Source organism: Cryptomeria japonica, chromosome 2 (assembly GCF_030272615.1).
Source record: "Cryptomeria japonica chromosome 2, Sugi_1.0, whole genome shotgun sequence".
In the NCBI taxonomy this organism is placed as follows: Eukaryota; Viridiplantae; Streptophyta; class Pinopsida; order Cupressales; family Cupressaceae; genus Cryptomeria; species Cryptomeria japonica.
In genome coordinates this window covers 20,454,304-20,479,254 of record NC_081406.1, presented here as the reverse complement: position 1 = coordinate 20,479,254, position 24,951 = coordinate 20,454,304, and the positions used below count along the sequence as shown (strand labels likewise).

The following is a 24,951-nucleotide window of genomic DNA, read 5'->3' as shown; positions in this document are numbered from 1 at the left end:
ATAGAAGAGGGAGCCAAGCCTATTATGACTACTCCCTATCTCTACCCCAAGAAGCAGAAGGATGAAATAGAAAAAGCTATAAAGGAGCTTCTTGACATGGGTTATATTCCGCCAAGCAAAAGCCCTTTTGCTTCGGTTGTGGTTTTGGTGAAGAAGAAGGATGGGACCATGCGCATGTGCGTGGACTACCAAGCTCTGAATCAAAAAACCATCAAGAATCGGTACCCAATTCTAAGAATTGATGAGCTACATGGAGTCATGTTCTTCTCAAAGATAGATCTCAGATCGGGCTACCACCAACTCAGGATGAGGGCGTCAGATGTGGAGAAGACTGCTTTCAGATGCCACTTTGGACATTTTGAGTTCCTAGTCATGCCCTTTGGCTTGACTAACACCCCGGCCACATTCCAGTCATGCATGAACAAAATCTTCCAGAAACAATTGAGGAAGTTTGTGCTCATATTCTTTGATGACATACTCATATTCAGCAAGTCTTGGAAGGAGCACTTACAACACTTGCATGAAGTGTTGAGCATACTGGAATCCGAATCCCTATTTGCAAAGGAGTCCAAATGTAAATTTGGAATGGAAGAATTGCTCTACCTTGGTCATGTTATCAGTGCAAGAGGTGTGAAGGTAGATCCCGAAAAGATTAGAGCTATCATTGATTGGCCTCCTCCCAAGAATATAACACATTTGAGGGGATTCTTGGGTCTTTGTGGTTTTTATCGTAGGTTTGTGAAGGGATACTCTCAGTTGGCTGCCCCCCTCACAGATCTTACGAAGAAAGGAGCTTTTGAGTGGTCAGAAAAGGCACACGGAGTATTTGATCGGTTTAAGGAGATCATGAGCTCGTGCCCTGTTTTGGCTCTACCTGATTTCACTAAGCCTTTTGAGCTACAGTGTGATGCTTTTGGTGAAGGCGTTGGTGCAGTCCTCATGCAAGACAAGCACCCTATTGTCTTTGAGAGAAGAAAATTAAGAGGAGCGGAAAGGTTGTACTCCATGACAAAGAGATGCTTGCCATCATGCATGCTCTTGCGAAGTTCAGGCAATATCTAGTGGGGAGTAAGTTTGTGGTTAAGACTGATCACAACAGTCTTAAACATTTCATGCACCAAAGGGATTTGAATGAGAGGCAACAGAAGTGGGTGATTAAGCTACAGGCTTACGACTTTGATATCAAGTATGTCAAAAGAAAGAATAACATCGTGGCTGATGCTCTGTCCCAAAGGCCCCACTTGAGCTCACTGCTGATTGGAGGGGAGTTGTTGCTTGCTGATTATGCCAAAAATCAGTTTGCAACCAGCATTGTAGAGGGTACTTTTCATGATGAAAAGTACAAATTTGTTGAGGGGTTGATTCTATACAAGGGAAGGATCTTTATTGTGGCTGAATCTAAGCTTAAGGAGAAGATTTTGAAGACTTTCCACGACATTCCCCTTGCTGGTCACCAAGGTTACTTCAAGACTTACAGGCAGATCCGAGAGAGATTTTCTTGGAAGGGTCTGAAAAATGATGTCTTGAGGTACATTAAGGAGTGTCATACATGTCAAAGAAACAAAGATGAGCACACTCTACCAACGGGTTTGTTACAACCCTTGCCCATTCCCAATCAAAAATGGGAAAGTGTACCCATGGACTTCATCACTGGGTTGCCACGGGCTCAGAGGAAGGATTGTATATATGTGGTGGTGAATAGACTAACTAAGTTTGCTCACTTTATCGCCATCACCAGCTCTTTTACAGAAGCTCAAGTTGCTGAAGTGTTCTTTCGAGAGGTGTTCAGGTTACATGGATTGCCAAAGAACATTGTGAGTGATAGGGACAGCAAGTTCCTAAGTTCTTTTTGGCAGGAGATTTTCAGATTATGTGGTACTGTGCTCACTCCAAGCACAAGTTATCACCCACAAACTGATGGGCAGACCAAGATAATGAATAAGTGGTTGGAAGGATATCTCAGAAACTACGTCTCGGAGCAGCAGAATGCTTGGGTGAGATGGCTTCACCTAGGGGAGTATTGCTACAACTCCTATCACATCTCTATCCGGATGTCACCATTCATGGCACTATATGGTTATGAACTCCTAACTTCACTGACTTGATATTTGGTGATAGCAGAACCCCTCAGGCGAAGGATATGATGTGACAAAGTCAAGATATTTTGAGGTCCTTGAAGGACAATCTCCAGCATGCACAGAATCAACAGAAGTTGTATGCTGATCAGCAGCGGGTTGAGCGCACCTTTGAGGTGGGTGACATGGTTTATTTGAGGCTCCAGCCCTATAGACAGTCTACTTTCAAGATGAGTGGAGTTGAGAAATTGAAGCCACGATTTTATGGGCCTTTCAGAGTCAACAAGAGGATTGGAGAAGTGGCCTTTGAGTTGGAACTTCCGGCAAGCAGCAGGATTCATAATGTATTTCATGTGTCTCGCCTTAAGAAGGCTCTTGGGCATAATGTTGTTGCTTCAACAGAGTTACCTCCACTTGATGAGGAGGGAGAGTTAGTCTTGATTCTGGAACTATCCTTGATGTTAGGGAGCGTTCTTTGAGGAAAAGGACGATCACGGAGTACTTGATCAAGTGGAAGAATTTGCCAGCTGACGATGCTACATGGGAAAATGAAGAAATTTTAATGCATCCAGCCTTTCAATTGCTTGAGGACAAGCAATTTTGGGGAGGGCGGACTGTAATGTGACTTCAAGGGGTTGCCATAGTGTTTTTAATTAAATTATAACTTAAGGAAAGTTGGACGATTTTCTAAGTAAGATTGCCTAAGTTATATTATTATTTATAAGTCATTGTTGAGCGCTCACTTTACACATTATTGGCAATTTTAATAAGGTGACTCTGCTATGATCTTAGACGGCTTAGAGAAGGGAAATATTATTTTTATCCTAAGTCTATATGGCGAAATATTATGTAATGTCCCCTTCTCAGTGATGTGCATTCAATGTTCCATTGGCCTATTTCGTAGACACGTAGGCTATTTGGAAATGAGAATTAGGGTTTCCAACTTCTGTGGAGTTCTGCGTGAGCTTTTTAGGGTTTGTCAAGAGGGAATTCTTCAGTTCTGCTTATGGTTTCCTTCTGGGTTTTCCATGAACTCCAAGGTGGCATAACATGAATGTGATTATTTGGTAAAGTGAGAACTTTATATTTTTAGTAAGTTAGGGTTTGGCTATTTGGATGATGCAGTTCTACTGAGCTTTCCAAGCTCTTTCTCTGGGTGCGAAGATCATGTTTTTCAGAGCAATATTTCTTCACTTACTATTTTTAGTAAGTGGTTGTGTTGAGCATTTCTAGTTTTAGCAGTCTTGGATAGGGTCCCGATTTAGCACAGTTCAGTGGTCTTCATCGCACAGCTTCATACTTAATTTTGGTGATGATCAGTATTGGAGTTATAAGTTATTTAATTAAATATTATTTCCTTCCTAAGGTTTAATATTTAATTATTTTTATTACTGATTAATTGTGTTGTGGGCAACTTAGGGGAAAATATCTATCTGCTACCAATATTGTTATTTTCCTAAGTCAGTGGTGATAAAAAAGGTGGCGTTGAGAATGATAAAATATTTCATGTTTATATTATTCTTTATGTTGAAAATGATCACCTAGGAAAAAGTTCGAACTTTGCCTAGGGAGTTTGGGGAAGTTGACACCATGACTTGTGGAGGCTATGACATGAAATGAAATTGAATTTCAATTGGTTGGGCACCATTTACATTTGAGTTTCAAGGGAGAAATCTATAAATACAGGCGCTTGGCCTCTCATTGGGACGTCTAAAGAATTTGCATTGTTACGCTGCCGAAATGGAGAGCAAATCTAAGCTTCGAAGTTAAGGTTTCCTAGCTAGCACAGTTTCGTACTTGCAATATAGTACCTAGCTGGTGGGTGTGTTGAGAATGGATTTTGGGGTGAGTATTTTCAGTTTTTAGAGTTTTGGTGAATTTTTTGTGTTACTGGTTTGGAGTGGCTGAAGCGGATTTTTGTTCATAGCTCTCTGCCTGAGTGTCTGCTTCTTCTGGGTAGAGACTCGTCGGAAGCGTATTGGAGAGGCGATCATTCCTCTCGAAGGGACTTTGATTTGGTGTTGATTGGAATTTTTAAGAGCAAATCGAACCTCCCAGCTAACCGTACCTTTTCTAGAGTTGCCTCGGTTCGCATGCCATCCGTGTGTCGTGCTTTTAGTGCTGGTTTGAGTTCCTTGTTTGTTCGCCTTGTTCCTAGTTGTTGTTCACCTGAGTTAGTGAGCATTTTGTATCTGATTTGGAGGAGTTGTATGCATTTCTGTGTTGCTGGTCCATTTTTGGAGAGGCTGGTATTTATATCAGACTTGTTGTTTTTTATGTTTTTGCTTGAAATCAGTTATAGTCTATGATGGTATGTTTGTAGTACTACATTGTAATCATCTTTGTATCATTGGTTATTAGTACTAACCTCTTATTTGAACTTGAAGTGCTCATTGTAATCCCCACTGCCTAAGTGGAAGTGGCTCGCAGGGCCGCCTTGGTGTTTGTAATTTCAATTTGTACTTATGTCCTCCCACTGAATAAGTGGTTGAGTGATATTGTCCTCCCACTGAGATATGCGGTAGAGTGATTAGTTTTATGTATTATCCTCCCGCTGAAATACGCGGTAAAATGATTGTGTTAAGCTTCTTGTTGTTTACCTTGGCTGGTTTACCACCAAGAAGTTTAGTTTCTATCCTGCTGAATAAGAAGAAGGGCCTGGCTTATCGCTCGTGCAGTGTAATTTTCAGTTGGTTGTTGGTGCTAACGATCCCCGGAACACCGTATGCTCGCACCCTCCTAGATTAGGCTTTCGGTGAACAAAAGGTGGAAGGGTTCCCTTCAGTTGGTTTGGATTGTTTCTCTAACCTTAATGGGTTATTGTGTTTGTTCTGTTAATCTTATTGCAAAAAACCAAAAAAAATTTATTGGGGATATTACATATTCCACCTTCATATTGAGATGCCAAAGTGCAATTTCATCAATATTATTTTATAAGCATTATATTTATCAAAGTGGTGATTAAGGGTGGATGTGACTTGGGTGATTTGGTGAGGTATTGAAATGAAGTGAAATGAAATGTAAATTAAAGGAAAATTGAATGCCATTGTTTAATCCCATATTGGAGGGAGAAGAAGTTCGATTTGGGGAGAAGGTTATAAATAAGTGCCTTGGCCTTCATTTGGGGGCATCCATGAAGAAATCATAACGAAGTGCTCCCGAAATATGGAATGAAGCTTTGGGGAATGCATACCTCCTAGCTACCGTTTGATTTCTTGATTGCCATACAGCAACTAGTCGAGCTTGTGACCTCTCTTCATTCAAAGGAGTGGATTGAAGAACAATGTTGCAGATTTATATATCAATTTCAGATGTTTGGAGTGTTTTTGAGAGTTCAAGTTGTTGGTCGCGAAGTGTGCTTAAGTAGATTATTGGTCGCTGGTCTCAGTGTGTTATTCTCCTCATTCTGGGTATTTCATCTATCTCTCTGTTTGGTTTAGGTGATTCATTTTGTGAGTTTATAGAGCTTAAAATGGTGTCTTGGATTTTATTTTAGCAAAATCGCCCCCTTAGTTGGTCGTACCATGTGGCTGAGTGCTTTGGGATGCGTGCATAATGTATTTGGGTTAGTTTGTTGTTCTAGGCTTGATTGCCTATCTCCAAGGAGTCATATGCTTTTAGTCTCATGTCATTCGGTTAAGAATTGAGAGAGTTGTGAGTGTTTTAGTGGGATTTGGTGTTGCTGGTCTGTGTGTTTTCAGCATGCTGGGAGTATATGAGATTTAGAGATTTCTAAGTTTGGAGTGTTTTTTCTTGTGTGGAGAGTCCCTTGTACTTGTGGAGCTGATTGAACAATATGTGCAGCTGTGTTCATTGATTTACCTTTGTTGCAGACATGAAAATTATTGTAATGCTGAATAGTAGCACTATCAGCAAGTTATATTTGGAATTGCTCTTCATTTCCCACTGAACAAGTGGAAGAGGCTGGCTTGCCGCCTATATCTGAATTTGTAATACTATCCTCCCGCTACATAAGCGGTAGAGTTGATTGTTAATTTCATTCCTAGTCCTCCCACTGGATAAGCGGTTGAGTGATTGTTGTTTCAATTACTTGGCTTGTCCTTGGCCGGTTTATCACCAAGTGATTTTCAGTGTTTTAAATATCCTGCTATATAAGCGAAAGGGGTTGGCTTGCCGGCCAAGCATTGTAATAATTTCCAGTGATTTGAAGCTAACGATCCCCTCAACACCGTATGCTCTCACCTTCCCATGTTGGGCACTTGGTAATCAGAAAGTGGAAGGGCTACTTTTTCAGTATTATTGTATTTTCACTTGCTAAAGCTAACGGGTTCTTGTTGTGTTGTAAATTGGAAATTATGTAATGTCCCCACCTTTTTTGCATCTTAGTGGAGTTCTTAGCCTTTACATTCTCCGAAGGCTAAGTGGAGAAATAAGGAGAAATTGATTAAATTAATTTCTTATTAAGTCATTAAATAAAATAAAATAAAAAAAGGTGACTTTATATTTAATTAATTTAATTAAAAGTGACTTAAGTGATTTATTTAAATATTTTAATGTTATTATAAAGTTATAAAGTAACTTTATAATAATAAAGTCACTTTAATATTATAATGTGTGAATATGTCTTTAATCCCACATTGGCCAAGAAAGTGTTCGAGCTCTCATAAGAAAGAATAAAAAGGGACTTAAGAGCTCATTTTATATCATCCATCCAGAGAATTGATATTTGTTTGTTATGAACTTGGGAGAAGAAGCCAAGGGTTTCTAATTCAGTCAGCCATTGGAGAGCGACAATTCTTCAGTGTTGCAACCATTTGAGGTGGTGAAATATCCACTGAATTTGGCATTTCAGGAGAGCTTCATTCTGGAGTTCTATTTGGGCTTTAAAAAGAAGGGAAGACATCTAGGGTATGCAGATTTTCGAATATATATCAATTGCAGACCTACAGTTTCATTTGGCAGCCATTAAAAATCAGAATTGAAGCAATCATTTCAAGATACAATTGCTGCTACAGTACCCGCGCTACAGTAGACGCTACAGTAACCGTGCTACAGTAGACGCTACAATACTCACGCTACAGTAATCCGTGAATAGTGAAACGCTACAGTGGCGTGAATAGTGACGTGCTACAGTACTAAGAAATCAAGCATTTAATTGGCAAATTATTCGTAGCTACAGCAGGAACGTGTTTAATTGGGAGTCCATTGAAGAGTGGAGACCATCATTTGCAGCAACCATTTTAAATATCAGGTTCTCTAATTTTGCTGTCATAAGTTTTGGAAATTACATGTTATACCTTTGTAACTATTTGGTGTGAGAATAATTAATAAAAACTTCATTATGCTGCTGCCACATAATTTCTAGTTTGCATGCCAAGTGTTTGATGATTTGTCAAGCAGCTGTAGTTGTTATTTTTAGTTACTTATATGCATCAAAATCAATTGGCATATCATTTCTATGACATTGTTAGTCAATCTTTCATGGTTAGAGGCATTCAAAACATTAATTGCAGTGTACAAAACCCAAACAATACAAACAGAAAACTCATAACAGCAAGTACAGACTTTGCAAGACAAGTGTTTGACAAAATTCCCAAGGGTAGAAATCAATGATTTAAGGGCAAAGTTAGTAAGGGTTCTTACAAATTATCAAGAAAATTGTGGGGATATTACAGTGGTATCAGAGCTAGTTTTCCTACCAGCATGTGTGTTCTGAGTGATCAGAGTTCTTTTTGAGTGACAGAGACATCCAATACTACAATAGAGAACAAAGAAGACAGCAATATCAAATTCCACCCGTTCCAGTTGAAGAAACTTTTTCTCAAGTGCTTAGAAACAAATAAACAGTGGTTGACACCACGGCAAAGAGAACAGCGGAACAGAAATAGACCCTTGATGCCAAAGCAGAAAGAAAGTTTGATGCCATGATGGATATGATGTCACAGTTGTTGGCCAAACTTAATCAGAATTATGGTGGGACTCCTATTCAGCCCACTAATGGACCTGAAGCTAGCACTTATAATAACCCTGGAGGAAATGGAAACGAGAGCAGCCATGGAAGCAACAATGGAGGAACACCTGGAGGGTCAGTATCAAGACCTTTGCAACCCGTCTTCCTACCCAAGGAAGTGCCTCAAGCTGAAATTGAGATACCAATAGTGGATGAAATAAGGAACAGTTACATGGAGTATGCTTCTCTGCCTGCAGAGATCCAGAATATCCTCACCTTGGACCAGTTTATGAGCCAAAAAAAGAAGAGAGGTAGAAGATATGATAACCGTCATTATGCTCCACAAGATTATCAGCAAGCCCTTCAAAAGGTTACTCTAGCCCACTTTGACGGGAGTGATAACTGTTCTGCTAGATCCTAGGTTCAGAATTTGGACAATCATTTGTCTTTGAGACCAATGTCAGAAGAAGATGAAAAAACAGTAATTGAGGTTGTGCATGATGAATCTCTTAATGTTTCTTATGGAGCTAGTAACAATGTTGAATGCACTCATGTGCTTCTAGAGAAAGAGCAGATGAAAATTGAAGATGTTAAACAAGAGGAAAAAGAGAGAAATTCCGATTGCTTTTGGGATGTCTCCAATGAAGTTCATGTAACTTCATATGATGACAAAATGGATAAATCTAAGGATGCCTACATGGTAAATTTAGAAATGGAAAAGGTTAACAGGTTGTTGAATGGAGATTCATGTTATGAAGCTGAAAATATTGCAACTAATGATGAAGTTCCTTATGACCAAGAGGCTGTCATATTTTGTGAGTTTAAAATATACCAAGATGATGACATTCAAGGGGCAGATCTTGAGGACCAATCAGAAATTACATTTCAAAATAATGGTGTTGAAACTTGAGACTCATAGTTTGAAGAATGAACTTGACCAAATTTTGTAAGTCTTTGACTTGGAGCAGTGTCCTAAATTGGAATTTTCAAATTTAGGACAGTAGGACAGTTGGTCCAAGTTGGAAAAAGGAAATACTTTTCAGATTGTTGATAACTCTCTTTTTGTGATGAGTGTTGATGTGACCTTAGATAATTCACTCTTTTAGTTGGATGATGAGATGGCTCTTAACCCTAATGACATGAATGAGATATGGGATCCAGGTGTGGTATGTAATTGTGAAGTAGAACAGGTCGATTTGTCTATTGGGCCATCCAAATTTGTTGGTGACTTACTCTCTACAAAGGACCATGATGGCGTGGATTGCCATGATTTGATGGTTGATCTTGGAAGCCTACAGTTTGACGAGGAGTATTGCATTGGTGATGAATCTACAAGCATGATTGAATGCATTTTCAGTGGGGGCCAAATGGGAATCTTAGGAGTCCCTTGTACTTGTGGACCTGATTGAGCAATATGTGCAGCTATGTTCACTGATTTACCTTTGTTGCAGACATGAAAATTATTGTAATGCTGAATAGTAGTACTATCAGCAAGTTATATTTGGAATTGCTCTTCATTTCCCACTGAACAAGTGGAAGAGGTTGGCTTGCCACCTATATCTGAATTTGTAATATTGTCCTCTCTCTGCATAAGTGGTAGAGTTGATTGTTAATTTCATTCCTAGTCGTCCCACTGGATAAGCGGTTGAGTGATTGTTATTTCAGTTTCTTGGCTTGTCCTTGGCCGGTTTACCACCAAGTGATTTTTCAGTGTTTTCAATATGCCGTTCTATAAGCGGAAGGGGTTGGCTTGCCGCACAAGCATTGTAATAATTTCCAGTGATTTGAAGCTAGCGATCCCCTCAACACCTAATGCTCTCACCTTCCCATGTTGGGCACTTGGTGATCAGAAAGTTGAAGGGTTGCATTTTCAGTATTATTATATTTTCATTTGCTAACCCTAATGGGTTCTTGTTGTGTTGTGAACTAGAAATTATCAAAAACATTGTGAGGATATTACAAGGAAGCATGATTTGTTCAAAGATTAATCAATTACATGCATATAATTGACCAAGTAAAGTGACCTCATGCACATTCTAAAGACAACAATTAAATTCTTCAAAGGAGCGATGGAAATTTATTAAGAATTTTGACTATATTAAGGCATTTGTTATGAAAGAGAACAATTACACTTTATTAAAGAACAGCTATTATATGCAGCAATTAAGGATGAATAAAACAAGGTTAAGTGCAGCATTAAAAAGGCAGCTATTATGTTTGTTAAGAAAAGCAATGTTTATATCTCATAAGGGAGCGATTAAATAAAAGAATAAGGTAGCGATTAAGTTTGATGACTTTATTTTCATATGCAGCGATCAAGGTGGTTAAGCAACATTTATATTAACGAAAAAGCAGTGATGATCTATAATCATTAGAGAAGCTTATGTTTATAAAGCTTGTTAATGAACTTCAAAACAATCAATAATATGATTATTCTAAACAAAGAGACGCCTCCCTTCAATAAAGACACCCCCCTTGGAAGGATCGCCTCTTTATGAAGAGGCATAAGAATATAAACAAGATAAAGAAGGGATGGAAAAGATACGCTGAGAAGCAAGAAATCAATTCACAAAGAGAGCAGGTTTCTAAGAATAACAACAGATACATGAATATGTTGTAGGCAGATTTGAACAAGGGAGTATATGCATGATTATGAAGAAGAATATAAGTATGAGCAGAATTGTGAATACATAATTTAACTTTTGTGGGATGTGGATGAGACATGTGAATAATATGAAAGGATATATCATTCAAATTCAAGTAGCCTTGTATAAAGAATTGAAAAGGAAACATATACAAATTTGAAAGAGGGTTTAAGAGTAGATATGTGAAGACTCTATGAGCATATTTGTGAAGACTTCATAATGCAGATTTGACAAGGGGAATAGGCAGTTTGGATAAAGGGGATATGCAGATTTGATAAAGGTTATATGCGAATTTGACAAAAAATAAATGCAGATTTGAAAAGAGAAGTATATGCTGATCCTATAAAGAAAATCCATCTAGTCATCACACATTGAAGAAATCACAAATAGACAAGAATTTATTGGAGAGGTTGGCACCTCTAGTGAGTTGGTGCTCACAAAGTGAATGAGGGATTGGTGCCTTTAGTAGGTTGGTGCCTATGAACTTTGTAAAAGAAGAATTATATAAAAGCATTAATTTGCTATCGTTTTCTCCTATTAGAGTTTCCATATAAACCTTGTGTTCTTTTAAAAGTGTTCTTACTTGCTAGACCTTGCATGTGATGTTGATTAAACTTTATGAAGTATTGATATTGTATGTAATCAAGTTTTGAAGAGTAAATGTTTGTTAATATACTGATTACGCCCCCCCCCCCTCCCACCTTCCCCTCATTATATTCATGTGTTCTTCATAAAACGTGCATAAGAAGCAAACTAGTTTATTTGTTTTATACTTTTGGAGTTAAATTAAATCAAGGGGCTTCCCCACACATTAGCCTAGTTGAGTTCTCTTGAAAGAGAAATTAAAATGTGAACTCTAATATGAAATTTAAAACCATTTTTGTATAATGACTTGTAATTGAAAATTAGATATTCTGATACTAATATTTTCGTTGGTAACTTTGTCCTACAACACATGATATGTTTGTTTAAGTAACATACTATTTACGAATATAAATAAATAAAATAATATGTACTAATCAAATATTAATTTTATTTTTTTCATTAACATATATTCCTCACCTCAAAAAGTATATGTGCAAATGACAAGACATCTACTTTTGTCTCATATAGTTCATTTGACATATTCTTTGGTGTCATATCTGTACAATGTAAAATAATTCATATCAAAACATGTGGAGCTAAAACTAAACACAAATATAATCAAAAGTAAATAATGTGTATCATGTATATTGTAAAAGTATTGACTTCAAACAATGAGAAACATCATCGAAGAAACAGAGTCAAACCAACAATATTCTTTAGGTTATTTCTATATAGGCAAAAATCTTTCTTGGATTGAATCAGAAAACCAAAAGATAAAGATTTTTTTAATTAATTGGGATTTAATCAATAAAGTATCAGAAAATTAAAATATGCTGAAAAATTCATATAGGTGTAAAAATTATACTTTTTTTGTTTCATGCAAAATAAGGATTAAATCACAATTTTACCAATAAAATGGAGATTAAATAACACTTTTTGATAAAACCATGATTTTTTCGTGCCTCAGAATCATGACCAAATCTGCAGAAAATCAGGGATTAGATTTGGACCAGATCACCACCAAGCTGAGGTTGCTCACAACTACTGATAATTTTCTTCAAAACATTTCTTCTATGGTTATTTCCTAAGTTACTGATTTAGGTTCAGGTTTGGGGATCCAGTTTGCTGGTTCAGCTAAAAAAAAATTTGGAGTTTGGGTCCATTAGTACAAAAAACATGTTATATATATACAACTAGGATGTTTATCTGCTCTAATAAATGCTGATCAATGTGAATTTTGTTATACCAAGACTAGCTATATGAACAAATCTAAACTAAAAAAATCATTGATTTGCAGCCATAAATAGCTGTTATTTACTTTCATTAATGATGTCTATTGCTTGTGGTTCAATCTACTGTGAATTCTGTGTTATGATATAATGTTCATATCTTAAAAACACGATCCTCATCCTAAATGAATTTACAAATCAAACATTCAGGCATGAGAAATTTACTATGGTTCTTAACAGTGTATGTTATGAAAGATGTAATGTTTTTCATAAGTAACCTATGGAGATGTTTCTTGAGCAATAAGCTTCCGTCAATTAATTAATTTGATATTTTGTAATTGTTGTCATAAATCTTGGCACTTCAATAGATTCATATTTTGATGTTCACTTCTATTTTATAAGCAATGTACTCAAACAACAGAAATAAAATGCATAATATCGATTGAAATCATATTAAAAACTCCATTCATGACTTAAAAAAAATTAACTATCCTAATACAGGTTAGATTGGAATGTGAGCAAATTTTTGTCTTGGTTTGTGTCTGGACTCCTAGTATGTCCCTAGGACCACAGGACTAGTACTTGGGCCGAATCAGGACTAGAAGCTAGGCCTACAGGGAAGAACCCAGTAACTTAGGTTATTTCCATGTCTAGTTAAATGTAAAATAACTATTTTGGCTGAATAGAAGGTTGTGTACATTTTACAAACTACTATAAGGTTAAGACAATATAAAATTATAATTGTATTTGATTTAAATTTTCTAATATATCTCCCAATTTAGAGCATGCAATATGTTTTGTGAAAAACTCCTCAAGATCCATAAAAGTTAAAAATATAAAACTAATACAAGCATAAGATAATCTATTAGAATAGTAGTGTTTACTCACAAATGGAACAGCTTTAACATACAAGAAATAACAAAACATAGAACATAACAGAATTGATGGTAAAAGATATTCAACACATAATATGGCCAAATGATATTCCTTTATTCTCTAGTGTAATGTTTGTACATCATCACTATCCCATTGTTCCCAATACAACAACAATATAAATAGTACTGGATGGTTGGTTAAGGCTGCCAACCATCGACAACCAACACGACTCTCAGGAACTAATTACACTGCCATTATTAAAAAAACATAAACAAAGTATTATTTATTACTAGTGGCATATTTAATGTCTACATCAGCCCCCCCCCAAAAAACGAAGTCGTCTTCTAGACAAAAAAACATAACAAGGCCGATTCTACACAAAATCTGCTATCACAGGTGTTGTACTTGCTCCATGCAGAGTCGCTGGTCCCACTCAGCAACAAGCTGATGCTCCCGAGCCGTCTTTACCATATACACTACCTCCATAATATCCTTCTCTTTCTGTTCCAATTATGTCATAACTGAGGCAATGCGTTCCTTCATCTCAGCCAACTCGGTATCCCGTTCTACTATAAGTTCTTTTTGCCGCTCCACCTCCTCCTCCAGGGTCGCTCGTAGTTGTTATGTTTTAGTAAGCTTCTCCTAGAGTGCCAATTCCCCCTATACTACTGCAGCCTTCTCTAGTGCAGCTACCTTCTCTACCTCAACCTCTTTGGCTGAGTGTATTGCCCTCTCCATCTAGTAAAATGTCTCCCTCAAGGAGCTCTCCATGCCTTGCAAGGTGATCAAGAGTCCACCATGAGCATCAATCTGAACCTGACACCAAGTGTTTAGCATCTCCGAAGCCTCCATGGTTGGCCATCCATGACGCGTGAAGTGTTGTGCAAACTCCTCACAACTACCCCTCATGAAAGCGAGGAGCCTCTTAGCCTCCGATATAGAACCAATCTCTACCTTCCTAGCCAGCTCTACAACCCCTCCAGTGACCGATGCAATATCATCTAACTCTACAAGGAATCTAAGTACGGACCTGTTGACGTGTCTAAAATCGCATTGATGCAAACTCCATATGGCCAACACAGAATAGAATGAACTCGCTGAGTATCCTATCGTCTCTTGAGATAAGGAAATCCCTAATGCTATTTCTTACGTTTGATCAAAGGGGACAAGCTCAAGGTTTCGTTCGTCAGGTCTTGACTGCGGAATTACTCAGTGGTTTGATGTGTTTTTGCTGGAAACACAAGGGGACTTACAGTGAAATAGGCAATTGTTGGATGAGTTCCCTAGAACTTTAATAGTCTCACTTATCGAATGGTTTAAGTTAGGTTGATACTGTTTTCCGCAAGACTGCGGATTCTCTTGGTAAAAAAAAAGGAAAAAAGAGGGATAGAGAGAGAGAGGGGTACAGAAAATATAGTACAGAAAATATAAAGTTTAACTAAGATAGCAGATTCAATAAACAGACAGACACCTCCAAATAACTAGATTAAGCATTACCAGCCATTTAAGCACAATACTTGCATCAATCTAGTGCGATCTTCAAGGGAAAATTGAATTTTCATGCTATTAAATACAACATCAGAACTTTGACATTCATTCAGTGAGCATTCAATAACCGAACTAAGCATATGAAAGGTTCAGATTAACCATGCAAAAGGAAAGACAATCAGCCATTCCCTAACGGTATGAACAGCAAGGACTCTATCACATGTTTACTTAGAAAATGCTATATAAAGGAAATAAACATAACTGAAAATTCTAAATTAATGAAGAAGGAGACCATGCACTCACAAGGAAACTTGAAACAGTTTTAACTTTGCATTAAATCCTGTAAATTTCACCAGAGCTTCGACAACAATCCATGAACTTCTTAAAAAAATGAGGGAAAACCAGTCCCTTAAATAGGCTTCAAAAATGGATGAATGGCCAAGATCTAATCTAAACAAATGGCCCAGATTCATCCTTAAAAAGAGAACCCATACCCATAAATGGAGGGTAAATATCAGCAACTACCCCAAAAGGAGCAATAACTACCCAAAAAAGGATAATTAGAACTTACCCAAAATAATCCAAAAAGGTGCACACACATAAAGTTTACATTTAGTTGACTTGGAAGTCAAACATCCTTTGGCCAAAAAGTGCATTTTTCAAAATTAAAAAGGAAAAAACACTTTAGGAGAGCACTTTTTTTTTTTCAGCTTCACATCCCTTTTCCAAGAATTCATCCTCGTCGGCAAATATTCTTGCCAAAGGTCCCAACCTGCTGTACGTTCCTCACGAACATATTCCTGGAACCTAAGGCACAATTGGAGTAGCAAACTGAATGGAGGCATAGGAGGATGACGAACTTTATACTGCATGCCCTCAAGGTATTGTTCTACGTGCTTCAAACCATCCTTCCAGCTGGAACGATTACGCTCGAAGCACAACATGTCTGACTGGAATTGACTAGCAAAACTCAGGTCCTTAGCAGAATAGGTGATCCTATCCGTCCCTAGTCTTTCCTCCCAATCCGGTTGTATCACTTCATCGGACAGGTCATTTTGCCATCCCGAGACCATTGATCGGAGGATCATTTTGCTGAGTTCTTGCATGGTTTTCAGAATTGTCTCGCATGCATCGTGTTCTTTATCAATGATTTCTCGTGTGATTCTTCATGGTGATAGTCCAGTACCATTCCTTAAGAGTGTTGATGTTATAAGGATCTAGGATGGTGGATAATGTAGGAATCTGTGCATGGGTCTAGAAGAGAGCTCACATGAGGGGAAGAGTAGTGGCAGCCACTTCATGCATTCTAAGGGATTCCCTCTTTACCTCTAATAGCCGGACCAGGGTGGTCTCTCGATGGTGAGCCATCTCTCTTACTTCTTCAAGGATTCGTTCTCCCCTCCCTTTGATGCCTTGTATCCATTCTCTGACGGCCCTTGCAATATCTCGTACTCCTTCAAATTCTGTTGTGGTCCTCTGTGCCAAGGCCGTCGGGGAAATGTGGGATTCGGAAGCATTGTGCAATGGTCTCAGGAGTTGATCGATGTATCCCTCGGCCTGCTCGGCACAAGCTCGATACATGTCCTTTTTAGTTGTTATCTCTTCAAGTTGCCTGAGCATGTTTTGTACTAAATCCTTGAATTCCTCCTTTTCCTGTTCCTTAGTGGCTCGTCTGATGGGGACGGTTGTGATGCTATAATCTGCCAGTGTGATCTGATCTGTTGGCTTGTGTACAAGCGGGGTGGCGATGTGAAGAGTACAGTTCCTTTGCTCATCTTTGGTCATTCTGGAATATGCCTTGGGCTTTTTCCTCCCCTTGGCCTTAGCTTGATCTATACGTGAGAAGATGTCTTCCAAATCAATGGGTGGCTTTGTGGCGGCCTTGCGCTGGGCTTGGGCAATTAACCATTCTTGAGGTACAGTCTGGGTTGATGCTATGGTTAAATTTTCACTATGTTCTTTGATGTTTTCAACCGTCTCATCACAAATTTGCAGCTGCTCAATTACGGGAGTGGAGGAGGTGTCAAGCTCTTTGCTTGCAGCAGAGTTTTCTCCCATTTCACTAAACAATTGTCTGGTATCTTCGTGTGATGGTAGCTCTTCAGTCTTTTCAAGCTCGCGGGTCTCCTCTGTCCTTTGCTTTCCTTCAACGATAGAGTCATCTTTGGCAGTGTTATGGAGCAGCAGTTCATGGCGACTCTGTTGGGTGGGTTCATGTACTTTGATCTCCTGAATGCAAAGAAACGAGACTCGCCCGAAATCGCCCAAACTCGGCGAGTCCGAGTCCGAGTCAGGCCAAACGAGTCCCAGGGGCTTGGACTCGGACTCGGTCGAGTCTGGAGAGTAAACTCGCCAGACTCGCCGAGTTGGCGATTTTGGCTCAAAATCGCCAGACTCGGCGAGTCCTGAGCCCTAGACTCGGCTACTGGCTGGGTTAATAAAATGACAAAAAAAAAAAAAATTTTAGAAGTAATAAGTTTTTTTGGAAGGGCGAAATTTGACATTTTGGTCTCTCCGTCAGGATTATTTTATGGAATATAACATTTAAGTATAAGAAAGGAAATCTCACTTATACTTTAAGTTATATTCCATATATACTGTCAGGATGTTTGAGAGTGGTTTCGGGCCTCCAGGAGTTATATTGCAAAATTTAGTTTTTGGAGGATTCTTCAGTTTTCCAGACTTAGTCAAATTTCAGGATCAGGACATTCCAGACTTAGCCAAATTTCAAGGCATTTGAAGATCAGGATGACATTCCAGACTTTATCACTCACCAACTTGACCTAGCTTGGACCTTCAAGAATGATACTCACTCACCAAGCAAGACCCAATTAGCAACAAGAGCAAAACCAGGCCCTAAGGAAGACTCTCAAAGAAACCCTAATTCAGACTTGTAATAAGTTTTTTTGGCCTCGCGGGGCGCTGCCCCTCGACCTCGCCTTGTATCGCGATAGGGAGCGTGCAAGGGGCGCTGCCCCCAAACCCCCGTCGAAAAATATGGGGGAAACTGCATCGATAGAAGTAGAGAAAATTTAACCTCCGAGTCTGACATTGATTGGATCGACCAGGTAGATATAGAGGTTGAGACTGTAGCCATGGCAGAGGAGGAGCGGAGAGCACGAGCACAGACAGGAGATTCAGAGGCAGATAGTGACACGGATGTTCCTGATGTTGGTGAGCATGGCATGGTGTCACGGGGAGCAGCTATGGCAGTCGAATCATCCAGGACCTACCTTAGACGCCTTCGCAGGGGGCTGGGGCCGGAGCGTGCAGGCTCCTCTAAGCCATAGACTTGTAGTTGTATTTACCTTTGGTATTTGTATGAAACATTTGAGGATGATCATATGATGACATGGATTTTTATTCCATGAGTTTTGTAATATTGTATACATTTGACAATATTTATATATCTATGTTTGTTATTTTCTTCAGCTACAATTTGCGTTTATGCTTATGTGATTGATGTATACTTGTGTATGTAATCAAATGAGCCGAGTTTGATGATGTTATTGTGTCTTTAAGGTGTATTCAATAAAGGGTGTCTAAAACAGGTTTTAAATATTTAAAAATCTCTAAATTTCTTGAGTTTTTCACTATCCCGAGTCCAGCCGAGTCTGGAGCCGAGTTTGACGCCGAGTCCCGAGTCCAAGTCCGAGTTGGCCTTGCCGAGTCCGAGCCGAGTCCGAGTCCCGTTTCTTTGCCTGAATGGATGGAATCTCTCCTTCCTCAATTTGGTTACCCGGCTTGGCTGATTCAATGACTCTTAGCTCGACATCTAGCATGTCAGGTGTGGGAGGATCATCAGCTCCAAATGCATCGATGTCACTCTGGGAAGGAGGAGCAGGTATATAATCCAATTCTACTACATCATCGGATGAACTGGGGTCCTTTGACGATGAAGTGACCTCTGGCCTCCTAATGGGAATCTTCTCCCTTCTTGTACTCTTGGACGTCTGAGTTCCTCTGTTGGCTTTAGCCTTCTTCCTTTTCTCGGGCTTTTCAATTTCTTCGCTAGGTGCACTGGAAGTTCCCTCATCTTCGGAGGACTGAGAATCAAGGCTACCCATTAAGTGGTAAGTGAACTGGACTCCTTCATGAATTAGTCGCTCAATCTGCTGATGCAACCATTGGTCTGTATATCTTCCTGGGGCTGCCATGACCGCCTCAAAATCAGTGATCAGGTCTTGTGTCCAATCAACTCCTGGAAAAAGATGTCTTACTGCCTCAAATTCCCGGACTTGTAGGCAATTTCCTGAATCTGTGAGTTGATCTGGGTCCCAACAATATTTATTGAGTTGCATTTGCTGCACACTCAGCCTCGAATATTCATGCCTCCAGACCTCATAGTCATCAGAGCAGTTTTTCCAATAATATTCAACTGATTCCTTTGCTCTATACCACCTGCCATAGGCACTCTTTGCCAGATTGTCGTGATTGAAGCATTTCCTTGGAAAATGCTCTCGTAGGCCAACCCTACGAAGGATTCCTCTGCCTAGGAGGGGGTCTTCAGATGGACATCTTGGTTGCCTATAATCATGGGGAATGCGAATCCAGCCTGCTTGTTGTCTTTGAGTAAGCTACCGGTCGGACGTGACTGCCTTGCGACCTCCATAAGAACTATCTTGTCGGTTGGGTACCGTGGAAGCCGGAGAGGGGCACCATCAAAGCCAGCTATCCGGATATAGGAGAACCTTGTGAATTGGATGAACCAGACTCCGTATCTCTGTACTAGAATAGTAGCTTGCTTCGAGAGCCTTATGTGTAATCCTCCCTGCATAAGCCTAACCAAGCGCATAGTGAAGGCATCATTGACGCACTCATACTGACCAACTGCATAGGCCGGGTTGTTCTTTTCCCTTTGAGCTATATCCTAATAGTGTAGTTGTGGGTAACAATCGTATACTTTTACTTGATCAGGTCCATTCCCAATTTGACCTTTCATTATTAAACCTGGCAGTGGCTGGTTCCTGGCGAACATGTAGACTAAATAGGACGTCATAGTGAAGTACTTCTTTGCCTCAAGTTCGATCAGTTGGGTGTGGATATTGTCTCTTATGATCTGGGCCTAGTCAAACTTGGACTTCCCAGTGAAGACCTATTTTGTGAAGTAAAACATCCATTCTTCAAAGTAGTTGGATTTGGGGAGTCCCATAACCCTGCTGAGCAGTGTGACCATGTCCCCATGCTCATTGTGAAAGTCACTTCTTGGGGTCTTTTTCCCAATTCGGATGCTTGGAGGTCTTCTCTCCCTGTACCACTCTTCATTGATCAGTGTTCTGCATCTGGCAGGATTCATATCATACGCCCCCTGTGCTTCATCTATAGTCGTGGTTGTGGGATTGTTTGGGAAGGGAATATCAAATGCGTCGCCAATGGCCTCAAGAGTGAAGTTAGCGCGGACCATATCCTCGAGGAGCACCAATCTGGAACCTGGTTGGTAATGTCGAGCAGCCTCCACTACTAACTCATAGTTTTGCACTGCTGGGGGAAATCCCGCTGCTTGGGCGATGCCACTTTCTGCCTAGGACTGCCATAGGCATCAGGGGAGAAGACTCGGCTTCTGAAATCTTGGATATCGATATGGCCTAGGTCAGTATCACCGACATTGTCCCAGACACTCTGAACTTTTGACTCCCTCAGTCCCCCTCTTTGATACTGGTACTTCATCCTTTCGACTCTGCGAGGGATATCTGATTTGGATGCTCGTGATGTCTCGGTTGTAGTAGGCGGATTACGAGGCGACAAAAGGGAAGTAAAGCGGGTTAGATAGAGGATATACCAGCATACCAGGATCAATTCAAAAAAATCGAATTGAAAGAACAGCATGATATTGTTAGCTAAAAGCTTGATTGATTTAAACATAAGTATTTATGAAGCTTTTGATTGCGAATTTATTTAGGCATTGATTTCAAAATGGGCAAAGCTTGAGAAATTTTCCTAAGTTTGAAAATGCATTTTCTAGCTGATTCTTAGGAGTAAATTCTGATTTCAATCGCTTTGCATGACGCCTTACAAACGTAAAAAGATGCGATTTTGAAGACTTAAGCATTTTAATCAATTTTGCATAGACATCCATCCAATTTGTAAATATTCCAGATGATCGAGATGTTTCCCCCTTGGGGTGTCAGGTTAAGACATTGCATAAATGACAGAAGTACACAGAATATATGGAACTCACAAGTGTTCTATTGATTCATAATAAGCCAGTACATACAATGATAGCAATATGTTCGACTACAATAGCATGTCCAAAGACTGAAAACGGATACAATATAAAGGAGTTTGGTCAGTTACCCGGTGCCAACTGCCGACAACCGACGGGTTAACTGCCGACGCTAACACAATTTACCTTAATGCTTAATTACCCGACAACATCATCCCCCCCAAAAAGAAACGTCGTCTCTGGACGACAGACAACCAAAATGGGAATGATGTACAAGCAAAACTAAAACCCCAAAACAACAAATTACTGGGATTGGGGTAGAGATGGCGTCCCTGATGGTCCTGTGGATGAGGAAGAGGCCAACTACTCCCGGAGCTACAACACTGCTCTGTGCGGTGGCGAAGATCCCTCTTAGCCACCAGCTAGCGCTCCCGAGACCGTTGCACTCTGAATACGGCCTCCATCAGCTCGGTATGCTTCTTATCCAGCTCTGCCCTCGTACTACTCAGACTGGCCTCCAACAAAGCCCTATCTACCACCCGTGCGGCTGAGGCTGCCACTAACTCGGCGCGGACACAAGCCAACTCCTCCTCCATACTCCCTGTCTGGGCTCTCTGCTGAGCCAACTCCAACTCCAGTGTCTCCCTAGTGATATCTGCCTTTTGCTGAGCACGACGATGCGCCAAATGACTATCCCGTATGGCCTGCTCGATCCGCCTGAGTAGGCTCTGCACCTGACTCTCTCCAGTCTGTCCAGGGTGCTACCACTCCTCCAACATCATAGGAAGATCCACACGAGGCCATCCTATGTCAACAAAGCACCGCTGAAACGCCTCAACAACTCCTCCGGTAGCAAATGCCAGGAGACCCTCCAACGCTGGCTGCCCTAAGGTCCCTTCCTCCGTCAAGGCCAAAAGTCTGCGTGCCTCACTCTCGACTGCTGCCAAAAACTAAGTCAAGGCAGTGGGTTGGTTCTCTGTAGAACCAGGCATCGGAATGTCTACCTGTGGCACCGTATCCTCCGCACCACCCATGTGCTGGAGTAGGTCTGTAGGTTCCCCTTGTGCACGCATCTCATGAGAAGAGTCACTGCCCTCTAAATCAACCACCTCTTAACGGTGAGGTGTGGCAGGCGGGGGTCCTACTGGGGCTTTTGGTTGCACTGAGTATTGCTCCAACCATGAGTCTGTATCATCTCCCTCAAAGTCACCCTGTCTAACCTGATCTCTCCACCTCCATCCACTGGCTCTGTCCGAATAAGGGCTATGTCCCTTGGCTGAACTACACTGCTGCTAAGGACCTGTGAAATCTGCCCAAGGGAGGGACGAGGATGCAGTTGGCCAAACCCCGGCACAGGGATTGCTGATAGGGATTGCTGATATGGCTCCCACTGTCACTCCTACTACTGGTAATGGTGTCACGGTCCCATATGTAGTCAACAAAGCGGGTGCATATACTAGCCTCCCTGTCTGAACACCCGTAGGTCGGACCACTCTTCCTCCTGGCAGTCCCCGCGTCCCCTTCGGTATCTGGCCGAGGGCAACCGTACCACCTGCGCCTTCTTCCATACCCAACTCTCGATACGGTACCTCCGTGTGTGAGGCGAAATCCGGTATCCCCACCCGAACAGCGAGATGTCTCCTCCGACTCCGCCCTTGAACTACTCTTGGTGGCCGAATCTGACTCGCTAGCAGAGACTACCTGTATCTGGGGCTTTTGCTTCCTACTGGATGGTGCATCCCCTGTGTGTGTATCCAAATGAGTCCAGTAAAAAACGGAGGGCGTGGTAGGGTCAATGCTGTCCCGCGGCTGCCACCCTCGCCTTTCTTCCGGCACCTGTATATGGACTCTGTCCAGGAATAACCCAATGGCGTGGTGGGGCATATAGAATGCCTTGTGCTTTAGTGTGAAGAACTCATGAATGCGGTCTGATAGCATAGTAGCCCAGTTGTACACCATCCCATTCCGGAGCCCGTTCATCAATGCAATCATCAGCACGGTTGTGTCGGAGGCCCTACTAGCTCCTGTGAGACGGCTCTTCATCAAGTTGAGCAAGGACTGCCATGCACCAGGTACTATGTAAGATTTTTTCAGTCCTCGCCCCTTGGGTGCCGTAATCCTGTCCCACTCCGCTCTGGTCAAGTTATCTCGACATATTTGTTGTAGCAGCTGATTTTTCCTCTCGGCAGACATCTTCATCGCTTCCTTGTCCACCTTCTTCCCTTCATCAGGAATGCCAAAAACCCTCGCAAAGTCATCCGGAGCAAAAGACACGGTAACGTCTGTGTGCTGGTACTTGAACGAGGAGGTGCGCAACTGATCATTGTACGATTTTATCATCATGCGCAGGCAAGGCTCAAAATCCCGAATGGCAAATATCGGCATCTGAATGGCCCAATGCACCCGTGCCCTTCCTAACTGTGTTTTCACCAAAATGTCATTTGGGGACTGCGCCTCCAACCACCATTGCCTGCACACATTGCCATTCAACCCCTCGAAAGTGATTGTGTCCGCTGTGACTTTCAGCTGCCTTTCTTTCTTGCCTGTATCCGGTACAACAACCTTCCCTTTATCCATAGGATAGTCTGTAGATGGTTTCCTAGGTGTCTTCTCTGAATCCTGTAGTCTCCTCCAATCCAGTTTTTTCAACTGCCTGGCGCTAGACGCCATCAAATGATTTTCTTTTTTTTTCCAAACTTATATCTTTCTTCCGATTGTGATCTCTTATTCCCCTTGTCTCAATGGTACTTTTAGTCTGCTTCCATGGTCCGTACGACCAGTATTTTACTTCTCGAAAAATTTGTTTTCCTTTGGCACCCTTGAATCCGTACGGACTTTTTCTTGACTCATGCAGCCCCTTGGTTCGTACGGAATTTGTCACGCCAAATCCAGTTACTTGCGGAGGTCGTACGAACTTTGCGTCTGAATTCCGTACGGAATTTTGGTTCTCCACTTTCCGTACAGAAATCTGTCACTGTCGCCAAAAAAATTCCGTACGGTTTTGTTCCTCCTTGCCACTTTAATTTCGTGCGGACTTTTCACTTCACCGTTTTTTGTTTTTTTTTTTCAAATTTCCGTACGGAAGGTTTGTCTCCCCGCCGTACCAGATTCTGTACAGAATTCGCTTTTCCTTGATACGTATGGGCCTCTGCCTATAAAACGTATGGATTCTTTCCTTTGTTGGCACTCCTCCCCGTACTCTAATTTTCGTACGGATTTTTCTTCTGAGATCCGTGGAGTGTTCTCTATTGACCGTGCGGTATTTCCTTTACTTGTGGAATCCGTACGGATCTCTGTCTTTTAGTTTCGTACGGACTTACTATGAACGAGTCCCCCTTTAATTCTTCGGCAAAAAAATAACATTCTTTTCCAACTTGTAAATTTTCCTTTTTTTTTTTTTTTGCTCGCCACTTGCAAATTTCCCTTCATTTTCACAAAAATAATAAAGAAAAGTTCTTGCAAAAAATAATGAAAATGGTGTGCACCATAAAGTTTCGTGTGGTTCTGAAGGTTGTAAATTGGCGTTGGCGACGAGGGGCGCTGCCCCTCGACCCTACCCTGTACCGCGACAGGGAGCACGCCTGGGGCGCTGCCCCAGGACCCCACGAGGGGCGCTGCCCCTCGACCCCACAAGGGGTGCTGCCCCTTGACCCTGCAAAGGTGGTGGCATCAAACCTCCGTTTGATTTGGTAGGTACACTGCAAGTTGGCCGGGTTTTTATTGATTTATTTTTATTTTTTTTATGGTTTCTTACTTGTGCCGCTAGCTAGGTCCTTCTCGCTCATGGTATACCTTCAATTTAGAGCCATTCACTGTGTCCTGCACCTCCCGCCCGTCGAGTATCCACAGCTTGATCACCCCGTTCGCGCCGACCTTGTGAACTTTGAAAGGGCCCAGCCACTTTACCTTGAATTTTCCGGGCTTGATCTCATTGCGCCCATTAAACTTTAATACAAGTTGCCGTGGGGTAAACCGCATT

General features: G+C 41.0%; 1 protein-coding gene across 1 annotated transcript in view; it reads right to left on the bottom strand.

Annotated features, from left to right (window-relative positions):
• Positions 1-24,951, bottom strand: part of LOC131035405 (serine/threonine-protein kinase VIK) — a 322,138-nt gene that overhangs the window by 92,410 nt on the left and 204,777 nt on the right. Inside the window, exon 10 of the mRNA XM_057967104.2 lies at positions 11,694-11,773. Coding sequence (XP_057823087.2) covers positions 11,694-11,773 — 80 coding nt within the window. The remainder of the gene's footprint in view (positions 1-11,693; positions 11,774-24,951) is intronic.